The sequence below is a fragment of the Elephantulus edwardii genome, unplaced genomic scaffold, assembly GCF_000299155.1.
Source record: "Elephantulus edwardii isolate Elephantulus edwardi_28Jun2011 unplaced genomic scaffold, EleEdw1.0 scaffold00119, whole genome shotgun sequence".
In the NCBI taxonomy this organism is placed as follows: domain Eukaryota; kingdom Metazoa; phylum Chordata; class Mammalia; order Macroscelidea; family Macroscelididae; genus Elephantulus; species Elephantulus edwardii.
The window spans coordinates 10,538,914-10,564,248 of record NW_006399869.1 but is presented as its reverse complement, the minus strand read 5'-3'; the positions used below and the strand labels follow the sequence as shown (position 1 = coordinate 10,564,248).

Sequence of the window (25,335 nt, the reverse complement as noted above, 5' to 3'; positions counted from 1 at the left end):
TTTCTTACTACTAAGCCAAAACCCTATGAATAGCAGAGTATATATTGTTGTTATCAATACTGTTGTTGTTAGGTGCCATTGAGTCAGTTACAAAAGAAAAAGTAGAAAAAATATTTTCCGATCTTGTGCCGTCCTCACAATTTGTGCTGCCCCATTGTTGCAGCCTTGGAGTCAGTTTATCTCGTTGAAAGTCTTCCTTTCTTTCACTGACCACCTACTTTACCAAGCATGAGGTCTTTCTCCAGAGACTAGAATCATCTGCAGTGATGGTAAGGAGTTCTTTAAAGCCAGAAACAGAGTATCCCCCGTATGTCAAATTCTTGTGGTTTTATTCCCATTGTGAGGAAGAACCCTGGGGCTTCTAAGAGCACTTGATTAGGTCAGGTACACCAAAAATTACCTCCTTTTCCTAAAATCAGTGGAGATGATTACATTGTCTTTTGAAATAACACCTAGATTAGGGTCTGACTGTATAACTGTTGTTGTTGTTGTTAGGTGTCATCAAGTACGACTCATAGCAACCCTATGAACAACGGATCTGAACCCTTTTCCTATCCTGTGCCAGCCTCCTCATTTCTGACACATTTGAGTCCATTGCAGGAGTCACTGTGTCAATTCGTCTGGTTGAAGATCGGTGAGAACCATGATCTCTGCTCAAAAATACTTGTTGCCTTTCAGTCAGAATCTACTTCCAGTTAGTCAAATACAGAACGGAACTCGGGTGGTGCAGGCCATAGAGAATTTTGCAAAGGCACAAAAAACCCAAAGGCAGCACCTCTCTGGAGTTTCAAACCCATCTGTTTGAATCCACCTGCTGAGAAGATGGGCAATAACCTCTTATACAATTAACTACCTCTGAAAACCTGCTGGAGGATCAGCAATGGGTCGTTTTCAACTGGATGATACACAACAACAACATTGATCAGAGTTGGTTGAAGATCTCTAGTCAGATCTAAATTTCTAAGCAGATTCCACTACAGTTGCTTCAAGGGGGGAACAAAAAAAACCAATTAAGTCACACAAGAGCTTCCAAGTTCCCACATGTGCCCAGCTCACTGTTTCTGAAATGTAATCAAGTGCCTGTCTCTCAACTGTTCTCACCCTTGGAGGTTTCTAATGTGCTTGATACTGTTGTTAATTTAAAGGTTAAAAAGTGTACTTCCCCCAAGTTAATTGTCCAATTAGCTCCACAACACAAAATTACACTCAGGGTGGTAGCTCAGGCATAGAGGGGGGGGGGGGGGGGGGGGGGGGGGGAAGGCAAATTATTTTCAAATTGCTTTTAGTGACTAAACTAGGAGTAATAGTAATTCCCAATCTATAGCATACTTAAAAATTAATCTGTTCATAATTGTACATTTTATTAAAATTTTCCAGGAAGGAATGTACTCGGGGTTTTTTGTGAACTCAGGAGAACTTGTGTGGCATCGACAATACGTGCAGGATACACCTGAGAGAGAGTAGTGTGATATGACAATATTCACAATACAATGCATAATCACACATTCTTAAGAAGAATAGAGGCATGTGCCGAGTGCTGTAATAAATCATTTTAGTCAATCATGCCAAGTAAGTTGATTTTTCCTACTTTACAGGAACAACAACTAAGACTTCAAACATTTAAGTTGCTCGGTCATATTCATATTCTAAAATGTTTATACAAAGATTTCTGTCAAAATCTCTGGAAAAGCAGCGTGGCAGGCATGAAGGGGGCAGTGTCTGACTTCCATGAACTTCACAAGGGGGAAGAATCTTCAGCAGTAGCATCAACAACACAAAGCTGGTTCCTCTGAGGTCAGATCTGCTCCTACGCACCACATCTTCCTACAATTCTGGCACCAACTGTCCCTCCCACAGCTCTCGCTGCTTCTCTACTGGGTTTGCTAATTCCTTGCAAAGGTCAAATGGAACTCACAAACAATTCTAACAAATAAGGAGTTTATTTTACAGATTAGAATTCAGGTTTGGAAATATTCAGGATATAATTCTTCAATCTGGACAGCAGCCTCTTCTCTGCTTGCAAGCAGGCCTCTTTTTAACCCTTGCCCTCATGACCCCGACCTCTGCTTGGACAAGGGCTACAAAGATCTTTTAGCTCTGCCAATAAGGTGCCGCTTCCATCTGCCAGGTAGCCGAGGCCCAAAGACACTCGACTCTAGCTCAGGGCACTGGCAGGTGTAGTTCCCCTAGCAGGTCACACATTTTTGCCATCAAATACTTGGCTTTCTTGTTCCATAGGCTTAGATCCCACAGCTATGCTTCCCACTGATGTCTGGTTCTGTTCCACCTCTGCTGTCACCACTGCCACTGGTGCTGCTGCTGCTGCTTCTGCTGTTTCCACCACTGCTGCTGTGTAGACTACTGTTTGTCTGCTTCTGGTTTGTCCAGGGATCTCAGGCACAATGAATGCACTGAGATCTCTGATTTGCCTTTCTCCACTGTAGTGATTCCCCCCCGCCTTTCTCCCCCCTCTGAGCCTGCTCAATCTAAGCCTAGCAGGCTGGCAAAATTGAGCAACATCCATGTTGACATTTTATACATCTTACCTGTACGATGCAACCCAAAAGGTGCCATTTGCATTATTAGCTAACCAGCCCCATTGGTGCGCCACACATACCTCATATTTGTGTAGTCCTGCCTACCCATGTTCTGCAACGATGTCTCACAAGCCTTGGCCATGTTGTCAGAAGAGATCAGTGTTTGGGGAAAGATATCATGCTTAGAAAGGTGGAAAGTCAGAGAAAAAGGGGCAGACCCTCAATAAGATGCATTGACAGAGGGACTGCAACCACTGCTTAAGATTATCAGGGATGGTGAGAATGATGCAAGATTGGGCAGGGTTTGGAACTGTAGTACAGAGAGTTGTTATGAATCAGAGTCAAATCAATATCACCGAGCAACCACCACTTCGTTATGTGGTGATAGTAATAAAGTCAATGGCTGGAAAAGGCATGTTGAATATTCCACTAATGCACAAGGCACCTGAATGCCAGTTCTGAACAGAAGGTTAGTAGTCACTGACTTTGCTCATTCATTTGTTCATTCACTTGCCTTTCATTGATCCTCATTAAGTCCAAGTGGAGTGCCTAGTTGGTGCAAATGGTGAAGCACTCAACTACTCGCAGAATGATTGATGGTTCAACTCCACCCAGAAGTGCTTTGGAAGACAGGCCTGTCAATGTGCTCCCAAAGGGTTAGAACCTTGAAAGCTTTGTGGAGCAGTTTTACTCCAAAGAAGGATTCTGACTCATAAGTAGCCATGGGGCAAAATCTACAAGATGGTTATTAACAACACCACCTCCATTTAACTCTACAAGGTGGTAAAGGAGAGAAGAGAGTTGATAGTATCAGCATAAAGCAAAATAAAGCCAATCTCAGACCCTTAAGTTGCTTAAATAATTTGGAACATGGCTGAGATGGCACAGTGCAATATTTTATAGCAGTTACACTGAAAATGTCAACAACACACATCATTTTCTTGCATTCTTCTCCAAATTGCATAAAATCCTAATTCATAGACTATATAATGCATGTTCAGTAACACATGCCTGTGTGGGCATAGTAAGGAACACTATAATCCTAAATTCACAATGATTTAAGAACTCTTCCCACCCCCTGCAAAGTAAATGCCAGATTTAGAGAGATATCCCCAAAATTCTGATCACCTGTCCTGGTGGTATTAAATCACAGCAAAGTTTCTGATTTTATTTTTACAACACACTTAAAAGAGCCTCTACATGGAGTGAAACCACAGTTTTCCTAGAAGCTATTTTATCTCACAGGAATCTCTTGGTGACATCAATGATTAAGCACACAATTACTAATTAAATAATTGGCTCACACCCACTCAGAGGTGCCTCAGAAGAAAGGCCTGGCAATCTGCCACCAAAAGTTCAGATCCTTGAAAACTCCAAGGAGCATAGTTCTACTCTGAACACAAGTGGTTACTATCAGTTAGAACCATGGCAATGGATTTGGTTTCTTCGGTTTATTCTAATTTATACAATATTTTCTCAGTTTTCTAAGTCTCTGTAATCATCAAACAATATTTGTAGAAAACCCACGGAATATGTTTAGTTGCTAACTTTAAGAGACTAATTTTTAAAAATATGGTTGTTTACATCTAGAAATATACTCAAGATGTTGTGTAGAACACTATAAACGTTAGTAACCACCAGGGTATATTTTTAACATTCCTTAATTAAGGGATGTAGTCACTCACCAGACTTTAAATTACGCTAGGCCCTTTCTCCCTCTCTCTGGCATTTCCATAGTCTTGCTAAAACAATAAGAAAAATTGAGGGTTTTTTCCCCCATTCATTTTCTCCCATCTCAAAATACTCATTTAGCCAAGAGGTCAGCTCACCTAGGGCAGGGCAGCCAAAGGAACTAGGACTCAGTACTGTCTCCCCAGCTATCAACAGGGATACTTTACTGCTCCAACATATCACTCTTCATGGAACTGCTTTCAATTCAATACTTGAACAGGCTCATAGTAACTCCATAGGACAGAGCAGAACAGCTCAATAAGGTTTTGAAGTTTGTGGCCTTTAAGAAAAGGAGCACTTGTAGCATAGTAGCTAAAGTGCTTGGCTGTTAACCAAAAGATCGGTGCTTTGAACCCACCTACAGTCTTATGGGAGAGGGATGTGGCTGTCTGCTTTGTAATAAAGCCTTGTAAACTCCATGAAGAAGTTCTGGTTCCCTATAGACTCAACTATGAACTGGAATCAACTTGATGGCTCTGCTTTGAACTTGGGCTTTTTTTTTTTTTTTTTCCTCTCTCTCGCTCTCTAATCTTAAAGAAGCAGACTGCCATATCTTTCTCCTATAAAGGGACTGAAGGGTTCAAACGATCAACTTTTTAGTTAGCAGTTAAGCACTTCACTACTGTCCTTTCTAAACTCCTTACCTATTTGTATCATTTGTTTGTACTACCCACAGATTCTTTCAGGCATATCATTTCCAACTCATTATAATAATGTAGTTTCCAACTATAAAGACGATATAGGCCAGAGAAGAAATACTACATAGTATTTCCAAGGCTGTAAATCATTAAGGAACAAGGTTGTTTTCTCTTTCTCCCACAGAGTGACTGGTGGGTTTGAACTGCTGTCCTTTTAGGTAGCAGATGAGTGCTTAACCGCTACTCTAGCAGGGCTCCTTGATCAAAAACAGATGTGCAAATCAATAGTATGTGCTTCTTGTGTTGTTCTTAGGAATTGGGTTGTTGTTTGTTTATTTTTTAGGAATTGTTAAGAAAAAGAAAAATCAAACATAAAATTGGTTTTCTAGAAGTTCTAATATAAGTAAGATTTTATAAATACATGATTCCTTTAGAATGTAAGGATATCATTTGTGGAATCCTAGAAAATTAAGCTTTCTCAAATGGAGAAAACATAGCATCTGTGTATGCCAAAGCTAATGGCATCAATATATTGTATTTTCAAGAAAAGGGGAAGTTATTTGGACTTCTTCACCTGTGTTTCTTCTTTCTCACACATGGTCAGCATGAGATGGCCACTTAGAAAGGCTCCCACGGTGGGCAGAAGGCCCATCACTTTATACAGGACTTAACGGTGAAAGGTGCAAATGTAATTATTTTTATATTAAACCACAAACTGTTAGGATGCAAATAACTCTAAGAAATAGGAAGTGAGAACAAAACATTCTCAAGTAGGAATGAACAACCTCAATTCAAAGACATGCCTAATTTTAGAAAAGCTGTTTTCTTTTTCGCTTTTATAATTGAGTTCAATAAAAGAGCTTTGTTATTTTTTTTTTAAGTCTTCTATACTGATAACAACATCTGGAGTTTAGGGTTATGAGATCTTAGAATTTAATGAGCTTCAAAACTACTGTTTGTGTTTGAGATTTCTCTAAATGAAACTAAGTAAGTGAGAGAATTTTGGATGGGGAAAAAACTCTAGAGCTTCTGAAGAATGTGTTTAGTGGTCTCTTGTGCTTATGCAGAATCTATACCCGAACCAGGAGGCTGTTGTGTGAACAGAGCAGGGAAACACTGCATGGTTTAAAATTGAGAAGGGGTGCGTCAGGGTTGTATTCTCTTTCCCTACCTATTCAATCTGTATGCAGAGCAAATTACCCAAGAAGCTGTGCTCTATGAAAAGGAGTGTGGCAACAGGATTGCAGGGAAACTCATCAATAACTTGTGTTATGCAGATGACACAACCTTGCTTGCTGAAAGTGAAGATGACTTGAAGCACTTGCAAGAAATCAAAGCATGCAGCCTTCGGTATGGATTGCACCTCAATGTCAAGAACACAAATATTCTTACCACTGGACCGATATGCAGCATTATGATGGATAGAAGGAGATTGAAGCTGCCATTAGCTTCATCTTGCTTGGATCCATAATGAACACCCTTGGTAACAGCAGTCAGATAAAAAGAGACACATTACACTGGGAAAACCTGCAGTTAGGGACCTCTCGAAATTATTGAGAAGTAATGATGTGTGTTTGAGGACTAAGGTGTGTCTGATTCAGGTCCATAGTCTTTCCAATTACTTGCTATGAATCTGAGGGCTGGATAATTGAATAAGGATGACAAGAAAAGACTTGATGCCTTTGAGCTGTGGTGTTGAAAAAGAGCATTGAACATCTCCATTGACAGCCATAAAAACCAGCTATGTCTTGGAGAGGGAGCAGTCGGAGTGTTCTTTGGAAATAAGAATGATGATGAGGCTTTGTCTCACATACTTTGGGCATGTTACTGGGAAAGGTTTCCTTGGAAAAGGACCTTATGCTTGGAAGGATGGAGGGCCAGTGAAGGAGAGGAAGACCTTCAACTAGGTAGATTGATGTGGTGACTGCTGCAACGGGCTCTTGTGTGTCAGAAAGTGTGAAGATGGCTCAGAAAAGAACATGGTTCAGATTTTTGTTCAGAGAGTCACTGTGAGTCATACTCAACTCGATGGCACATAACAACAATGTCAAATCCTTAACACTACCACACTGGCAGTACTTTTCTCCATGTTAATTTAAAAGAGGAAACCATAGTGAGAATAGAGAGTCTGGAAAACTGCACGAGGAGGTGAGCCTGGAAAAAGGAAAAAAGGTGCAGTTTGGTGGCTCCTCAGTGCTCTCCATTTTTTCCCTCAGAGTTCCACTCTCTATTAGATTTGAATGCTCTGTTGGCTCAGTCCATAAGGTGTTGCCCTGCCACCCAAAAAGCTCTGTCTTCATCAGTTTAAATCCACCAACTGTGCCGTGGAAGAAAGACAGACAGTCTTCTCAGTCATGACTCACAGCCTCAGAACCCAATGGAAGGTTGCAATGATTTGGAACCTACTATGTTGTAGTGATGAGTGAGTGAGCATACTTGATTCTATGTTTAAAAGGCTGTTTACCAGTTACATTGAATCGATGCGGCTTCCTGGAGACCCCATATATGCCAGAGGAGAACTGTGCCTCTTTGTACTTCCCCCTCCCTCTTCCCTTTTTATTTTTTTTTGTTGTGGTACAAATAAATATATATGACAGAACATATACAAATTCAACAATTTCTACACAAAGGCTTTTCATTGGACTGAGCTTTGGGAACTAAACCACCAATCTTTTCTGCTGGACTCAATCTGCTAAACTTCTGAGTAACAGCCAAGAGTGTTAACTACACCAATCAGAGACTTCTTACAGATTGCAGAGTGTGAGTAGCTAGTCCGTAGGAAGCTGCACTATCAATCCAAAGGTGGTACCTCTCTGGTGGTTAGAATCCACTAGCAGGTCTATAGGAGAAAGGTGGGCAATCTCTGCATATATAACTTATTGTCTTGACAAATTGCTGGAGGTTTTAGCTGTAAGTCAGTTCCAACTCAACAGCGATGTGTTTCCTTTATTTAGTACATAAAATGTCAAAGAATCATTAGCATGTTATTTGGTTGTAGATCAAATGTGTGGGAGGCACCAACTCATGATTCATCTTATTATTATGCATGCACTGTATTGTGCAAATGATGCAGAGTGTGAAACTGGGAGGAGAAAATGTAGACCACTGTGAAGAAATGGACACAAATTGTCTAAAGGAAGGCAAGCAAAACTGACCCAAGCCAGACTCCACCTTACAGAAAAATGATAGCGTGGATGTGCACTGTGCACAGTGCCTTGCCTCTGACCTAATGTTCTGACTTGATTCTTGTTTCCTCTATGTTATCTCTTCTGAAGCTCTGTGTTCCCTCAACGTCTTTTCCTTCACCCAGACTGAGCTGAAAACCTGACTTCACCATCTATTTGTTTGGTGAGCTCAAGGTCATTTTCATCTGACTCATTTCATCTGACAGTACCTCAGTTTTCCAATCTGTAAAAAGGAGTAATCACAGTACCTCTCTCACATAATAAATAGCCAATGGCAACTCTCGATCCTCTAAATGAAACAGATTTCTAGAAAGAAAAAAAGTCTGCTAAAACAAATGACCTTAGACCAGTTTACGCGACAGCCATCAAGAAATGTAACATCTCCTCAGAAGTCTCTTCTGATATCCATACCATTGTCACAAAGAACCCTCTGGATTTCACAGCCGTGGAATTTGTGACAGTTAAAAATGAGTCAGAAATTTCAAAGCCTTGAAAATGTTAGTTTTTACTGTATTATGTTATACAAACTGTAATGATTTTGCTGGGTATCTGTAGTTCTTCTCCTTGCCTTGCATAGACATTTTAACTGGTTCTACAACATACTATACTGGTTGTAATATCCAGTATGATTAATTGATTTAATATTGCCTTCAGGCTCAGACCTAAGAACAATCTTTCTTCAAGCCCATTCTAGCATTCTTTCTGTGGGAAAACCAGAGGACTTAAATCACTTAGGCATGAGGGTCAGAGTGCAAGAGCAGACAGAGGGGAGTCAGAAAGCCAGCCGACCCTGAGGAGTTTTGGGTTAGAGAAAGGCCAGGGGAGGAGAGAAGTAACCAGCTAAGATGCAACTAGGCATGCTCTTCATTTTAACACAGGACTGACTCCGTAAATTCTTGCAGAAACATTTCTAGTTTGGTAGAGTCCAAATTTAAAAAAAAAGAAGAAGAAGAAAAGAATGTACTGCTTTTACATGTGAGATAATAATAGTTGTAATCTTTCCTGGCTTATGCACACCTGCATTATTATGGCTTTCTATCCCACAAAAAAGAGTGAGTAGGAAATGGCTCACCACAAAAAATCCTGAAATGAAACCTGATATTGTGATTTTTATTGACCTCTTCAATGTGCGGGAAACTTTTTTCAAGTGTCACTTAGTCTGGAAGGTATTAACTTCCTGCCAAACTCTAGATGATCTATAGAACCCTCCCAAGCGCCCCAAAGTGGGGAGCGTTTCCAGGTAGAAAGCAGCTGCTTCAGGCATTTTCCTAAGTCTGTCAAGGTGCCCGCGCTTCCTCAGCTGCCAGTCTCAGACAAACCTGGAGTTTCATAAATTAGGAACAGCAGCTGTTAGGGCTATAAAAATCCAGTACATGAATGTTTGTGCTGACTAAGTCCAGAGACATCACAATAAAGAGACACTGCGGAGGTTCTGAAGCTAGACTGAACCAAGAAGCAGCTGATTCCATTTGGGCCAGTATGGGAGCTGAGGAATGAGGACAAGGCCCACTGAATGACGAGAACTGAGAGAAAATTGGAGACTGATATCTTTCTTTAAATTACAACCCACAATCAGTCAATGAAAGCCCCATGATCAGAACACTCTGATCAAGTGTCACATGGTGTGCCAAGTGCAATCGATCGGAAATGGATGCCTGAAGCACTGGACTGAGAGCCATCAAAGTTCAAATCTAGACTTAGAAAACTGTGATCCGAGGGAGCTCTGGTGGCCTAGTGGCAAGAAGTTGCACTGAAATTCCCGAAGTATGAGGTTCAAATCCACCAGATGCTCTGCTGGCAAAGAAGGGGCAATCTCCTCCTGTACCAGCCAGATCCGATTTGGCGGTACACACAAAATAATAAAGTAAAAATTAAAAAAAAAAAAAAGAAAAAGAAAACTGTGATCCTATTGGACCTAAGGGGTGGGGTTGGAGGTGATGAGCAGTCAGGGTGCCAAAACTTAGAACTTAAAAAGCAAAAGCAAACTAGTTGCTAGCCTGTTGGGGTCTTTACCATTTGTAAGTTTTCAGGCTGTGACCTTTGGGGAGAATGAGGCTCCTCTGAGTGAGTTTGAATCTTTCAGTTAGTTCTCAAGTGCTCAACCTTTCCATGATTTCATTATTCTCCGCTTTGAATTCCTTGTTTATACCATGTGTTTTTAGTAACAGACATCATACTGGATTAATGAACATTTTATAAATTCAAATATAAAAGATGGATGTTTTATTTCATATTAGGTGAGAGATATATGTTCTGCTGGGCTTTGTACCACCTTCTAGTGCCCTGGACAACTTAGGAGGCCTCACAAGAACAACAACAAGATTACATGTATGTGACCATAGAATCATCCAAGGAAAGATAACTTACAAATAATGTAGAAACCTGGAAATTTACTTAGAAGATTTATCTCCCAGTTTAAAAAAACCAAAACTTTCTAGATTTCTAAAATCATATGACAAGGATATATCACCTCATACAATACCCTGTAAAAACAGCAATATGGCACTTGTCCATGTCTTCCTTTTAAAAGTACCGGCTCCCTCCTGACAGAGGCAGGTACTGTCAGCAGAAAAGCAGCTAGTTACCCAATAAATGCTTTAAAGGAAAATGTAGGTGAGAAATTTCTATAGACCATAAAAGGGTTAATGAATTGCACCATCCAGGGAATTCCAGGATAAACCAATGTGAGCCTCAACCTATGTAAATGATACAGGGTTCATTGCAAACATGTCTAGTCATTTTCCGTGAATCTCTCTGTTGTCACTATAAAGCTCTAGGTTGAAAGTCACCCTCCTTAAGGCATTGTTTATGATAGTTAATATAGACAATGTTGTTGTACCATTCAGTGAAACCGACTTATAGCTGACCCTTAATCAGATTTTCCAGGGAGTAATTCACATTAGAGGAGATTGGTCATTTTTCTCTTGCTGAGTAGCTGGTGAATTTTGTCCACATTTCATCTCTTTTACTTCAGCATTTCTCCACCTTGTTTTGGCTTGGTGACTATCTAGTGCGATATTCAGAATCTCTTCTTGTATTCCTTTTGGTTTTTTTTCTTCCTCCTCTGTATTTCTAATGACATTTTGCTTTCTTCGTTGATGGTATCTTTGATGTCATCCCACAACTTATCTGGTCTTCGCTCATTAGTGTTCAATGTCTCAAACCTATTCTGGAGATGATTTTTCGATTCAAATGGATAGATTCAAAGTTGTATTTTGGTTCTTGTGGACTTGTTTACAATTTTCTCAGCTTTAGTTTGAACTTGCCCTTGAGTATTGAGCTTCTTCAAGAGTTCTTTCTACAGATGGAGTAGATCTGATTTCTATGCAGTCCATCTGACGAGGCCCATGTGTAAAGACATTTTTTTTGGTATTTTTTGAAATAAGGAATTTATAATTAATATATCCTTGAACATACAAAATTCCATTTTTTTACATTCAGCCTCATTTTTTTTTCACCAAGATTGTACTTTCTGCTATTCTTTCATTGTTATTTCCAACTTTTACATTCTAGTCACCAGTAATTATTAAAGCATCTTGAAATCAAATCACTTGCGCCCCGTTTGGTAAATACTAATATGTCATCATACGGAAACTAAGATCAAAGTTGAAGGCCACACACAGTAGGTTGCAGAAACATAGTAGGAGCTCCAGTGACCCTGTGAAGCAGGCACTCTGTATATGGCCATGCACAAAGGGAGAAAGCACTAGTGAGCTGGTACAGACGCGACCAGATCACAGAGCTGGGCCTGAACCACAGTCAGGCCATCTGAAGCCCTCTTCACCAGAAACCTGGCTTCAAAGGCTAAGCCTCCGACTGCTGTCCTTCACCAGGGGTTGTGAGTTGTCCTTGAGCCATTTCAGGATGACCCCATGCTCAATGGAAGAAGTGCTCCCTAGACCTGAGCCAACCCATGATCAAGCTATCAGATCACTGTGATCCATATGGTTTTCATTGACTGACTTTCAGAAGTAGGACAAGCAGGCAGTTCTTTCTCATCCACCTTAGTCTGGGAGCTCTGTCAAAATCTTTTTTTTTTTTTTAATTTTTTATTAAGTTTTGTGTGCGTGTACCGTCAAATCAGATCTGACTGGTACAGGAGGAGATTGCCCCTCGTTCCCCGGCAGAGCATCTGGTGGATTCGAACCGTGCACCTCTGGGATTGTAGTTGCAGCTTCTTGCCACTAGGCCACCAGAGCTCCCCCTGTCAAAATCTTTTGAGTGTCACAGCATCACACAAACCTCCACTGAAAAGTGCAGCTATATATCAAGTGCATTGGCCAGGAATCAGATCCAGGTCTTCTTCATGGAAGGCAAGAATTCTACCTCTGAGCCACCACAGTCTTAGCAGGTAGGGCTAACAACTGTTTTTATTTTTCTGTTAACCTTTTCCTTACTATTAGTGCTTAACAAGTTTGAGGAAATTGCATTTTTGTAATATATATATAATTTTCGAATTCCACATAACTCAAAAGGCTACATGGAAAATAATAAGTGAACTCTCCGACTTCACTTCTGAAATCACTTGTGCCCCCTTATGCTTCAGAGGAGATGAGATGTGCTCAGACCGTGGCCACGTTCCCAGGAGAAAACAAAACAAGATTTCTTAGAAGTTTCTGGCTTAGTATCCTGGATTACCTGCTACAAGACATCACAGTGGATTTCGAAGATGTGTGACTCATTTTTTTCAGCTCTGTGAATTATGTCCAGCACAGACTGCTGCCTTCACACCACCCACACACAAGGCAGTGCTAGGATGAGGGAGTGTTGTGTGAAGATCTCACATAAATGTGAATCTGAGAGCTTGCCAAAGACAAGCACAAGTGGCTTTGGATTAACCATGCTTTAGTTTCCTTTCTATCTCTTCTCTATCTCTGTTCATGAGGCTAATAAAGAATTTGGATATGAGTACATTTGCTCACATATTAATAGACATTTCGGGTGTTTCTGGTGATGTAAACTGTAGGGAACTGTGCTACTAACCAAAAGGTCATCCATCTCTGGTATAGTTCAAATCCATCAGTTGCTCCATGGGAGAAAGACAGTCTCCTCTCTTGCTATTTACAGCCTCCAAAACTTCACTGGAGGGTCAGCTATGGGATGGTTCCAACTCAACAGCAAATAGTTTCATTTTCTTCACATCGCTTTTACTGTCTATTTCTAGGGCTAATAAGGATTTGTGGTTTAGGTACATTCATTTGCATATTCATTATTCTGTAAAATTACTTCTCAGTGGCAAATGAAACACATGATGTTGCCTATGGAAGCAAATCACAAAGAATCCAATGAGAAAACAATGCACTACAAAAAGCATCTGTTTAAGAGCAATACCTTGATGTGAAAGTTAGACTTCAAATTTGATCTGCTGATAAAATCATACTCAGGTATTCCCCAGCCAATTTCACCAACGTAGTTGTGTTTGTATTTCGCTGGCAGACTTAGGTGTGGGGCAGGCCTCCATAAATATTTAAGATCTCCAGTTTTTTCTGCTATTGGTCGCTTTTCTCCAATGTAGCAAGGGTCCTCATGAAGTTTAGGTAGATGATCCTTTATATAATCTGGGCCTTAGAAAGAGAAAAAAAAAATTATTTCTCCTTTTGTACTTAGTGCTATCAAACAAAATATACATGAAAGGTTGAATGGAAAATCAATTTGCTTTATAATCTTTCACTCTCAAATCACAATAAAAACCAAAACAAAACAAACAAGTGACAAAAGAAATAAAATCCTCCACACTATCCTAAAACGTAGGGCGTTCTGGTGGCATGGGCCTTGTGAAATTGGACTTTTAACCCAAACACTGCTCTTCTCTGGTGCTTTGAATTCATTAGTGGCTCCTCTGCTGTTACAAGGTACCTCTGAGTCACAGTGTCCCTATGAAAAATAGCTTCCAAAATCCAGTATCAAGGTCACTGTGATTCTGAAATCAACTCAGTGATAGTGGTACTGTATTCTAGAACCCCCAGAGTGGCTATTGTTATTAAATCTACTACAACTTATAGCAACCCCAAGAACAACAGATCTAAACCTTGTCCTATCTTGTGCCATTCTCATGGGTTCTGTCTGCCAAGCCCACTGTGGTAATCACTGTGCCAACCTATCTTGTTGAGGTTCTTCCTCTCTTTCTCTAACTCTCTTTCTTGGCCTGATGTCTTTTTCCAAAGACTGGCCCCTCCTGCTATCATGCCAGAAGTTGTTGTTGTTGTTGTTGATTACCATTGAGTAAAGTATGACTTATAGAAACCCTATGAACAAAAGATCTGATCTTAGTCCTGTCTTGTGCCATCCTCACACTTCCTGAAACACAAGAGCCAATTGCAGCAGTTACTGTGTCAATCCACCTACTTGAGGGTCTTCCTCTCCTTTGCCAACCTTCCACCTTTCCCAACATCATATCCTTCTCCCACCTCCAAAGTATGTGAGATGAAGCCTCATCATTCTTGCCTCCAAAGAGCACTCCTGCTACACCCTCCAAGACATATCTATTGGTTCTTTTGGCTATCCATGGGATGGTCAGTGCTCTTCTCCAACACCACAGCTCAAAAACGTCAATTCTTTTTCTGTCATGCCTCTTCATTGTCCAAGTATTAGATGCATAGCTAGTAATTAGAAAGATTATGGCCTGAATCAGATGCATCTTTGTCCTCAAAATGACATCACTACTTCTCAATAATATGGAAAGTTCCCTAACTGTAGATTTTTTCAGTACAATGTGTTTTCTTATTTCCTAACTGCTGGTACTAAAGGTGTTAATTGTGGATCCAAGCAAGATAAAGTTGTTGACAGTTTCAATCTCCTCTCCATCCATCATGACACTGCCTATTGGTCTAGTGGTAAGAATCTTTATTTTCTTGTTATTGAGGTGCAATCCATAATGAAGGCTGCATTCCTTGATCTTCTGCAATAAGTATTACAAGTCCTCCTTACTTTCAGCAAGCAAGGTTGTGTCATCTCTGCGTAACACAGGTTATTGATGAGTCTCCCTCCAATCCTGATACCACATTCCTTTTCATAGAAGACTATAGCTTCAGGATAATTTGCTCAGCATATAGATTGAACAGGTATGCAGAGATAATACAATCCTGACACTCCCTTCCAAATTCCAAACCATGCACTGCTCCCCTGCTCTGCAAAACAGTCTCCTGATACAGCTATAGGTTCCTCATGAGTATAATAAAGTGCTCTGGGACTCCCATTATTCTCTATGTCATCCCCAACTTGTCATGATCCACACAGTCAAATGCCTTTGCATAGTCAAGAAAGCACAAATAGATATTCTTCTGGTATTTCTTACTTTAAGCCAGGATTCATCTGACATCAGCAAGGATACCTCTGGTTCCATGGTTTCTTCTAAATTCCACTTGAACTTCTGGAAATTTCCTATCTATGTACTATTCCAGCCATTTTTGAATGATCTTGAGCTGTATTTTGCTTGTGTATGATATCAATGATATTCGATAATTTCCATATTCAGTTGTATCACCCTTCTTGGGAATAGGAACAAATATGGACTTCTTCCAATCTGTTAGATAGACAGGCATCATCCAAATTTTCTGCCATAGACTGGTGAATACATCCAAGACTGCATCGGTTAATTGAAACAAGTCAATTGGTATCTCATCGATTCCTAGGACCTTATTTTTCTGTCCATGCCTTCAATGCAACTTCCACTTCCTCTTTCTTTACCATTGGTTTCTATTCATATAATCCTTCCTGAAGTTTTTCAGTGTCAATCAATTCTTTCTGGTACAATGACTCTGTGTATTTCCTCCATCTTCTTTTGATGCTTTCTGGGTCATTCAATATATAGCCCATAGCATGTTTAAACCTTGTGACAGGAGGCTTAAATTTGCTTTTCAGTTCTTTCAGCTTGAGGAATGCAGAGTGAGTTCTTCCCTTTTTATTCTCCAATTCCAGCTCTCTGCACATTCCATTATAATGCTTTGCTTTGTCTTTCTGAGCTGCCCTTTGAAATTGTGTGCTCAGCTCGTTCACTTCAACATGTTTTCTTTTAGATTTGGCTTCTCAATATTCCAGTGTAATCTTTAGTCTCTTCTGACATCATTTTGATTTTTTCTTTCTCCTCTGTTTTAGTAATGACCTTTTACTTTCTTCATGGATGATATCCTTGATATCATCCCACAACTCATCTTTTGTGGGCAAACAGGATCAGGTGGGCAGGCCTTTGTATTTAAAAGTAGGTTTGGTCCTACCTGTGAGTGAGCCTTTAGCTTGGTGAAGTAGGATCCTGGTGGTGTTTGTGATTTACTTGAAAGCAGGGGGTAAACTTTTTGGGTGTGTCTAATTGTGTTAGCAATCAAGTGTAAGTGAATTAACTGTATCTGATCTCATTTACAATCAGCTTGGGTGGGAGGCTCTTGTATGGGCAAACAAAATCTGGTGGGTAGGACTTTGTATTTAAAAGTCCTTAGGGTAATACTACATGATTTAAAATTAAGAAAGATGTATGTAAGGGCTGTGTCCTCTTTCTATACCTATTCACTCTGTATGCAGACTAAATTACTCAAGAAGGTGAATTGTACAAAGAAGAATGTAACACTAGAATCAAAGAGAGGTTCACTAACAATCTGTGATATGCAGGTGATATCTTTGCTTGCTAAAAGCAAGAAAGACTGGAGACACCTATGCAGAAGGTCAAAGACTGTAGTCTTCAATATGGATTACAACTTGACACCATGGAAAAAAATATCCTCACAGTGGAGCTGTACACAACACCATGATAGATGGTGAGAAAACGGAAATGGTTAACAATTTCATCTTGGTAAGATTCATAAACAATACTCTTGGTAACAATAGTTAAGAAATCAGAAAATGTGTTACTTGGGGAAGTCTGTGGTCAGAGATCTCTCCAAGGGCAATGAAGAGCAATGCTATCCATCTGAGGACTAAGGTGGGTTTGATTTAAGCCGCGGACTTCTCAATTGCTTCCTATCCATCAGAAACTTATCCATTGACTAGGGATGACAGTAGAATTGATGACTCTGAGGTATGGTGTTGGAGAAGAGTACTAAATATTCCATAAAAATTTAAAAAAAGTATAAGAACATATAAAAAATAAAAAACATATCCTGCAGAGAGTTCAACCAAGGTGCTCCTAAGAAGGAAGGATAGTGAATTTCTCTCACATACTTTGGGCACGTTACTAGGAAAGGACAACTCCTGGAGAATAATACCATGCTTGGAAGGGTGGAGGGTGAGAGGAAGACCCTTAAAATGGATTATCACAGTGGCTAGAGCAATGGACTCAAGTAAAGCAGGGATGGTGAGGATGATACGAGTTAGGGCAGGAGAAAAGTCTGCTGTTCATAAGGTCACGATGAGTTGTAAGTAATTTGACAGCATCTAACAACAACATCAAGATGTTGTCTATAGGTCCTTTGGTGAGGGGTTTTATTTTTTGATGTTGAGGTGTAATACATATTGGAAGCTATAGTCTTTGATCTTCTGCAGTAAATGCTTCAAGTCATCCTCACTTTCAACAAGTAAGGTTGTGTCATCTGCATAAAGTAAGTTGTTGATGAATCTTCCTCCAATCCTGATGCCACATTCTTCTTCATATAGTCTAGTTTCTCAAATTATTTGCTCAGCATACAGTAGACAATAACTATTGAAAACCTTATGGAGTACAATTCTATTCTGAAAAAAAGGGATCACCACAAATCAGGATTGGCTTCAAGACAACTGGTTTAGTGTTTGTTTATGCTTTATGTTGTTTTTTTATTGAGTTATATATGATGTCGCTGAGAGATTGACTCAGTGCCTGCAATAATGTGCTTGTGCACAGCAGCAATTGAGACGATGGTACAGGATAAGGTAGAGTTTTATTCTGTTATCCTTGGGGTCCTTTTGAATCAGAGCTGACTGGCAGCATCTAACAACAGGTGCTATTGTGAACATTTTCTATTAACCCAATTAATCCTTACAGAAACCAACTGCTTTTGAATTGATCCCAACTCATGGTGATCCTCCATCAGATTTCAGAAGATGCAAATTTTTTATGCAAGGAAACATTTCATCTCTGTTTCAGAGAGCAGCTGATGGGTTTCAACCATTGACCCTTTGGTTAACAGTGAAACATAATATAGACTACAATACCAGAATTCCTTCTAAAGTTAGTTTTCACTTGCACATATAATATAATCAAATGAGACAAGTAGTATTACATTGCCCCACTTACATGTTGAGAAAACGAAGCACAAAATTATTGCTTACTTGTTGAGAGCCTAACAAAGTCTCCACAGCCAGATGACCTGCCTCAGAGTTTGACCTCATAGTTGCCACACTGAACTACTTTGTTTATCATCACTTTATTTTAAAGGGGTTGTAGACACTGAAAATCCTCTCTCATGCCACATTGGCAGGATACAAGGCTTCAGGCAATGCAATATTTTATCTAGATAAGTAACATTGGGAAACTCCCAGGATGTATTAGAAGTCATTGCAAGGTGGTAAAGACATTAGAAGAGAGCAAATTTTAAAACAGACCTTAAAATAGACCATAACTAAATAGTCAGTATGTAAGAAATATTGCTATTTTAAATATAGAGCAATGAACAAAAAAAGAATATGTTCTAGGATTGAGCGAACTACGCAAAATCAGAGAAGGTCTGAGAAAAAAAATCATTGTTATGTACAGTTAAAGTTGGAAACAACTCATAGCTGACCTTCCAGCTGATTTCCAGAGGCAGTAAATTGCATGGGAGGAAACTGTCCATCTTTTTCCTAAGGAACAGTAGTGAATTCGAACTGAGTGTCTTTGAATTGTCAGTGCAACTCCTAACCACTTAAGGCATTGGAGCTCCTTAAGAAAAGATTACCCAAGGAAACTTTGTATTTAAAAACAGTGATGTGAAAATTAAGGAACAAAGATTTTTCAGGAAGAATTGTTCTGATTAAAAATAAACAATATTGTGGAGAAACTGGAACCCTTTAATTCACTGCTGGTGGGAGTGTAAAAAGGTGCAACCACTATGGAAGGCTGTATGGCACTTTCTCAAAAAGTTACAAATAGAAATATCATTTGACCCAGCAATTACACTGCTGGGAATATACCCTAAAGAAACAGTAACTGTCACCCAAGCAGATATATGCACACCCATGTTTATTTCGGCTCTGTTCACAATAACGAAGAGCTGGAAACAACCTAAGTGCCCATCAACAAATGAATGGATAGAGAAGCTCTGGTATATTGACACAATGGAATACTATCCTGCATTGAAAAACAAGCAACTCATGAAATATTATACAAAATGGGTGATTATGAAGGACATAACGCTGAGTGAAATATCTCAGTCACTAAAGCACAAATATTGCATAGTGATACTGTTGTAAAATGGGATTGACATCTGGGTTGAGGGGAGACTGAGAAAGAGGGGATAAATAGTGTATACTGCACTGAAACAGATGAGGGAGAGAACTGTTTAAAAGGGATATATGATTAGGTATTATTATCATGAAAGGGTCCAGAATAAAGGCTGCATGATGGAGTAGACTTGGGGGTAGGGATTGTATAACAATAAAAGAATTTTTCTTTTACTTTTCAAAGAGAAGAGCAAATTGGGGGGAGTGGTGTGCGGGGAGAAAAGTGCAACAAAAAATGAATGGAAACCCAAAGTCTCTATAAACTTTCATTAAAAAAGGAAAAAAAATAAACAATAAAGCTCCAACCTAGGAAGAGTTTCACAAACTGCAAAACCAAAAAGGGTACAGGCCCATATGAAGACTGGGACACCAAGGAGAAGCTTGGCCACGTGTGCAAAGTACGTCAGTTAGAGCTTCATTGTGCTTGTTTCCAGGGAAAAGCTTGGTTTCACCCTCTCCAGGACATATCTGTTTGTTCTCCTGCCAGCCCACAATATGTTCAACACTATTCTCCAGCACCACAATTCAAAGGCATCAATTCTTCTTCTATCATACCTAGTCATTGTCCAGCACTCTGATGCATACATAGCAAGTAATTGCAAAGATCATGGCCTGGATCAGGCACACCTTAGTCTCCACACTGACATTGTTGCTCTTCTGTATTCTGGAGACATCCCTGACAGTAGACTTTCCCAAAGCAATTCATTTTTTTATTTCCTGAGTGATTGTACCAAGAGTGTTGATTGTGGGAACAAAAAAACTGAAGTTGTCAACAATCTCAATCCCTTCTCCATATATCATGAAGCTGCCAATTGGCCCAGTAGTGAGAATCTTTGTTTTCTTGATGTTGAACTTCAATCCTTATTGTAGGCTGCACTCCTTGACTTTGGGCAATAAATGCCTCATGTCCTCCTCAGTTTCAGCAAGCAAGATTGTGTCATCTGCATAGCGCAGTTTGTTGATGAGTCTTCCTCCAATCCTGATGCCACATGCCTCCTCAAAGAATCCAGCTTCCCAAATGACCTTTTCTGCACATAGACTGAAAAGGTATGGAGATAAGATTCATCACTGATGCACATCTTTCCTAATTCTGAACTATGCATTATTTCTCTGCTCTGTTCTGACTACTGCTTCCTGATCTAAGTATAGGTTTCACATGAGCACAATTTAGTTCTGGGATTCCCATTCTTCTCAAGGTTTGTTGTTGTTGTTGTTATGTGCCATGAAGTCGCTTGCAACTCATAGCGACCCTATGTACAACAGCCCTAAACTCTGCTCTGTCCTGTGCCAGTTGCACCGTCTCTGACACTCGCATCCTGATTAACCCAGCCACTGAATCTATCCATGTCATAGAGGGCCTTCCCCTCCTGCGCTGCCCCTCCACCCTTCTAAGCATGATGTCCCTCCTTACAACATGTCCAAAGTATGTTAGATGAAGCCTCAGAATCCTTGCCTCCAGGGAGCCGCCTGGTTTAACCCTTTCCAGGATGAATCTGCTTGTTTTCCTAGCAGTCCATGATACTCTCAATACTCTTCTCCAACACCACAGCTCAAAGACATCAATTCTCCTTCTATTCTTAGTCACTGTCCAATTCTCTGATGCATAACAAGAGATAGCAAAGACTATGGCCTGTATCAGACGCACATTAGTCTCCAGAGAGACATCATTGCTCTTCAGTACTTTGGAGAGGTCCCGAACAGCAGACTTTGCCATCGCAATACGTCTTTTAATTTCCTGGCTACTGGTGCCAAGAGTGTTGACTGTGGAGTCAAGCAAACTGAAGCTGTGAACAATCTCAATCTCTTCACCATCCATCCTGAAGCTGCCAATTGGTCCAGTGGTGAGAATCTTTGTCTTCTTGACATTGAGCCTCAATCCATATTGGAGGCTGCAGTCCTTGACCCTCTACAGCAAGCGCTTCAGGTCCTCCTCAGTTTGAGCAAGCAGGGTTGTGTCATCTGCATAATGTAGATTGTTGATAGATCTTCCACCAATCCTGACACCACACTTCTCCTCATAGAGCCCAGCCTCCCGGACAATCTGTTCTGTGTACAGGTTGAAAAGGTATAGAGATAGGGCACATCCCTGGCGTACACCCTTCCCAATTTTGAACCATGCAGTGCTACCCTCCTCTGCTCTGACAACTGCCTCTTGGTCCAAGTATAGGTTTTGCATTAGCACGATCAAGTGTTTTGGGATTCCCATTCTTCTCAGAGTCAGCCACAGTTTGTTATGATCCACACAGTCAAATGCCTTTGCCTAATTAATGAAACTCAGGTAGACATTCTTCTGGTATTCTCTGCTTTTGGCTAAGATCCATCTAACATTGGCTACAATATCCCTAGTACCACGACCCCTTCTAAACCCAGCCTGGACTTCTGGCAGTTCTCTGCTGATGTGCTGTTCCAGTCGTTTTGTGATCCACTCAGTCAAACGCTTTTGCATTCTCAATGAAACACAGATAGACGTTTCTCTGGTATTCTCTGCTTTTGGCCAAGATCCATCTAACATTGGCTATGCTGTCTCTACTGCCACAACCTCTTCTAAACTCAGCTTATAGTATATGTAAACAAACTGAAAAGTATAAGAAGTTCAAAGGTAAATAAACATGTTTACAATTATATGTTTCCCTAACTCATCTTTCTTCTTCTTTTTCTTCTTTCCTTCCTTCTTAATTCTTCTCTTAAATTTTTTTATTATTACTAATTTTTTTTTGAGTCAACCATGACTTGATATTATTACTAATTTTAATGAAAGTTTACGGAGACTGAGGATTTCCATGCATTCATTGTTGCATTTTCTCCCTGCCCACCCTTGCCCTCCCCTCATTTCGCTCTTCTCTCTGAAAAGTTCTTGTTGTTAAGTGCCGTTGAGTCACAGGCGACTTATAGTGACCCTGTGAAGGAGAGTCCTCGAGCTTGGGTGCCTTTCATCCTCTCTCCAGGTTTATAGGATTTCCAGAGGCAAGCTATTATGGAAGTGGATGTCACTCCTCCTTCCAAGCTTGTTTTAATCGGGGAGCTCCACTTGGGGGGAGGGGTTGTATAACAATGAAATAATTTTTCTTTTACTTTTCAAATTAATGCACTTGACAATTTGAAAAGTAAAAGAAAAATTCTTTCATTTTTATACAATCCCTCCCCCTAGTCCACTCCACTATGCAGCCTTCATGCTGGACTCCTATCATGACAATAATACCTAATCACATATCCCTTTTAATATTTTCTTCCTCATCGTTTTAATGCAGTATACATCATTTATCCCATCTTTCTCAGTCCCCCACCCCTGCAACCCTGATATCAGTCCTGTTTTACAACAATGACAAACATGGGGGATTTTTTTTCTGTTTTGGGTCACATATTGCACCTCAAATTAAGAAAACAACGATTCTCACCAGTGGGCCAAGTGGCAGCATCATAATAGATGGAGGAAAGACTGAAGTTGTTAACACTTTCGTCTTGCTTGCGTTCACAATCAACATTCTTGGCACCAGTCGTTAGGAATTCAAAAGACAATTTGCTTTAGGAAAGTCTGCTGTCAAGGGACCCCTCCAGAGTGTTAAAGAGTAACAATGTCAGTCTAGAGACTAACATGTGTCTGATCCAGGCCAAGGTCTTTGTAGTTGCTTGCTAAACATTTGAGAGCTGGACAATGACTAAGGATGACAGAAGAAGAATCAATACTTTAAGCTGTGCTGGAAAAGAATGTTGAACATATCTTGGACTTCCAAAAGAACAAACAGTTCTATCCTGCAGAGGGTGAAACCAAGTTGCTTTCTGAAGGTAAGATTTTGAAGCTCTGTCTCACATACTTTGGGCATGTTGCCAGGAGGGACCAGTCCCTGGAGGAAAACATTATGCTTGGAAGGGTGGAAAGTCAGCCCAGGAGAGGAAGACCCTGGAGATGGATTGACATGGTGACTGTGGCAATGGGGTCAGAGATGTGTGAGATTGGCTCAGGATAGAGCAGAGTTCAGAGCTATTGTTCTTGGGGGTCACACTGAGTCATAGTTGGTTTGACAGCACATAATAACAAAAACATGTACATGTTCCAGATGCTGACAGATTTTGAGAAAATACTGACCCTCTCTGTATAATGCCTCAATTATGTTTAACATTTTGTCATCATCTCCTATATTACAAAACCTAGAGAAGATGTATACCTGTAGCTGATATCATTCTATAAACCACAAAATACTTTACTGGAAAAAAATGATTCAAATATAGTTTTACAGAGTCTAGTGAATTGAATTGTTTCCTGTCACCTAAAGATACGGTAATGTTATCTTAATGACTTGGTACCTGTAAATGTGAACTTGTTTGAAAATAAGGTATTTGAGAGTATTTTCAGCTGGTAGTGAGGTCTGGGTTACTGGAAACTGGGAGAAATGCAGAGAACATGGTCACCATGTTGGTATAGAAATACCTTCCAGAGTTATGAAAACAACACATTTCTGTTGCTTAAAGTCACCTACTATGTGGTTCTTTGTTATAGAAGTCTTAGGAAATTAACGGAGTCTACTAGAAAATACAGGAAACTCTGGTGACTAGTGGATAAGTAGTTGTGCTGTTCACCCAAAGACATCAGGAGAAAGACGGGCAGTTTCCTTCCATGCAGTTTACAGCCTCTGAAAACCTGTTAGAAGGTACTCTATGCATCATCAGTTCTGACTCAAAAACTTAAGGGATTTGCAACCTAACAATATAGCGTCAAAACAGGGTTATTTGTGACTTTAGACAGGCCACTAGATTTTTTCTAAGCTCTATCTCATCTTTATTTTAGAAATAATATATTTTACAACATGCCAAATGTGGGTGATTTTAATCTGCGACCCTTAGGCCTAGTTTTAATCCTTTTTGGTCAAACTTTCTTCTAAGTGGTTTGGCATTGGTCTGTCCATTTGCTGTACAGAGGTAACTCATGGTTGCTGTGATGCTGAACACTGTGACACTGATGTGTCAAATGCAATAATGGTTACCCATGGTGGACAGTGTTTGGTGGAACTCCCCAAATAAAACAAGCTTGGAAGCAGGAGTGGCTTCCACTTCCAAAATATCTTGCCTTGGAAACTCTATGAACTTGGAGAAATGATGAAAGTTATACAAGTGTTCAGGTCTTTCATTCATAGGGCTGCTATGAGTCGTCTATGACTCGACGGGGCTTAACAACAACCAAAAACTGGGGCAGAGGACCACAGAAAATCATGTAATGTTCTTCTCCAGAGTGATTTACACCCTCTGAAGACTTGCTGCAGGGTCAGGTATGAGTCATTGGTAGCAATGAGGGAGTGAGATCACACAGTAGATTCTCATGCCAAACCTGCCCTGGTCATGGAGATTGGCCGGGTTGACCATAGGCTGACTCAGGCACCTGCGTACAGATCAGAGACAGAGGCCATAGACATGAGTCAAGTCATCTGTTTACAACACATCACCTCCCACAAGCCCAGGGTTTACCCATCAAATCAAACCCTTAATCTGTTGCTATGGAGTCAATTTCAACTCTTAGAAATTCATATATTACAGAGGAGAACTCTTCTACAGGGTTTTCTTGGCAGCAATCTTTAAGGAAGCTGGTAAACAAGGCCTCATTCTGCTGTGCTGCTAGATGAGTCCAAAGTATCAAACTTTGGATGAATTAATAGTCAAGGGCAATTTGTACTCCTCAGGTGTTTTCCTTCCTTCCCTCCCTCCCTCCCTCCTTCCTTCCCTCCTCCTCTTCCTCCTCCTCCTCCTTCTTCTTCTCTTCCTTCCTTCCTTCCTTCCTTCCTTCCCTCCTTACCTACCTCCCTCCCTCCTTTTTCTTTCTTTCTTTCTTTCTTTCTTTCTTTCTTTCTTTCTTTCTTTCTTTCTTTCTTTCTT

At 40.2% G+C, this 25,335-nt stretch overlaps 1 protein-coding gene across 1 annotated transcript in view; it reads right to left on the bottom strand.

Annotated features, from left to right (window-relative positions):
* Positions 1-25,335, bottom strand: part of LOC102851432 (chromosome unknown open reading frame, human C4orf45) — a 229,137-nt gene that overhangs the window by 105,789 nt on the left and 98,013 nt on the right. The window contains exon 2 of the mRNA XM_006892791.1: positions 13,423-13,655. Within this exon, the coding sequence (XP_006892853.1) occupies positions 13,423-13,655 (233 nt within the window). The remainder of the gene's footprint in view (positions 1-13,422; positions 13,656-25,335) is intronic.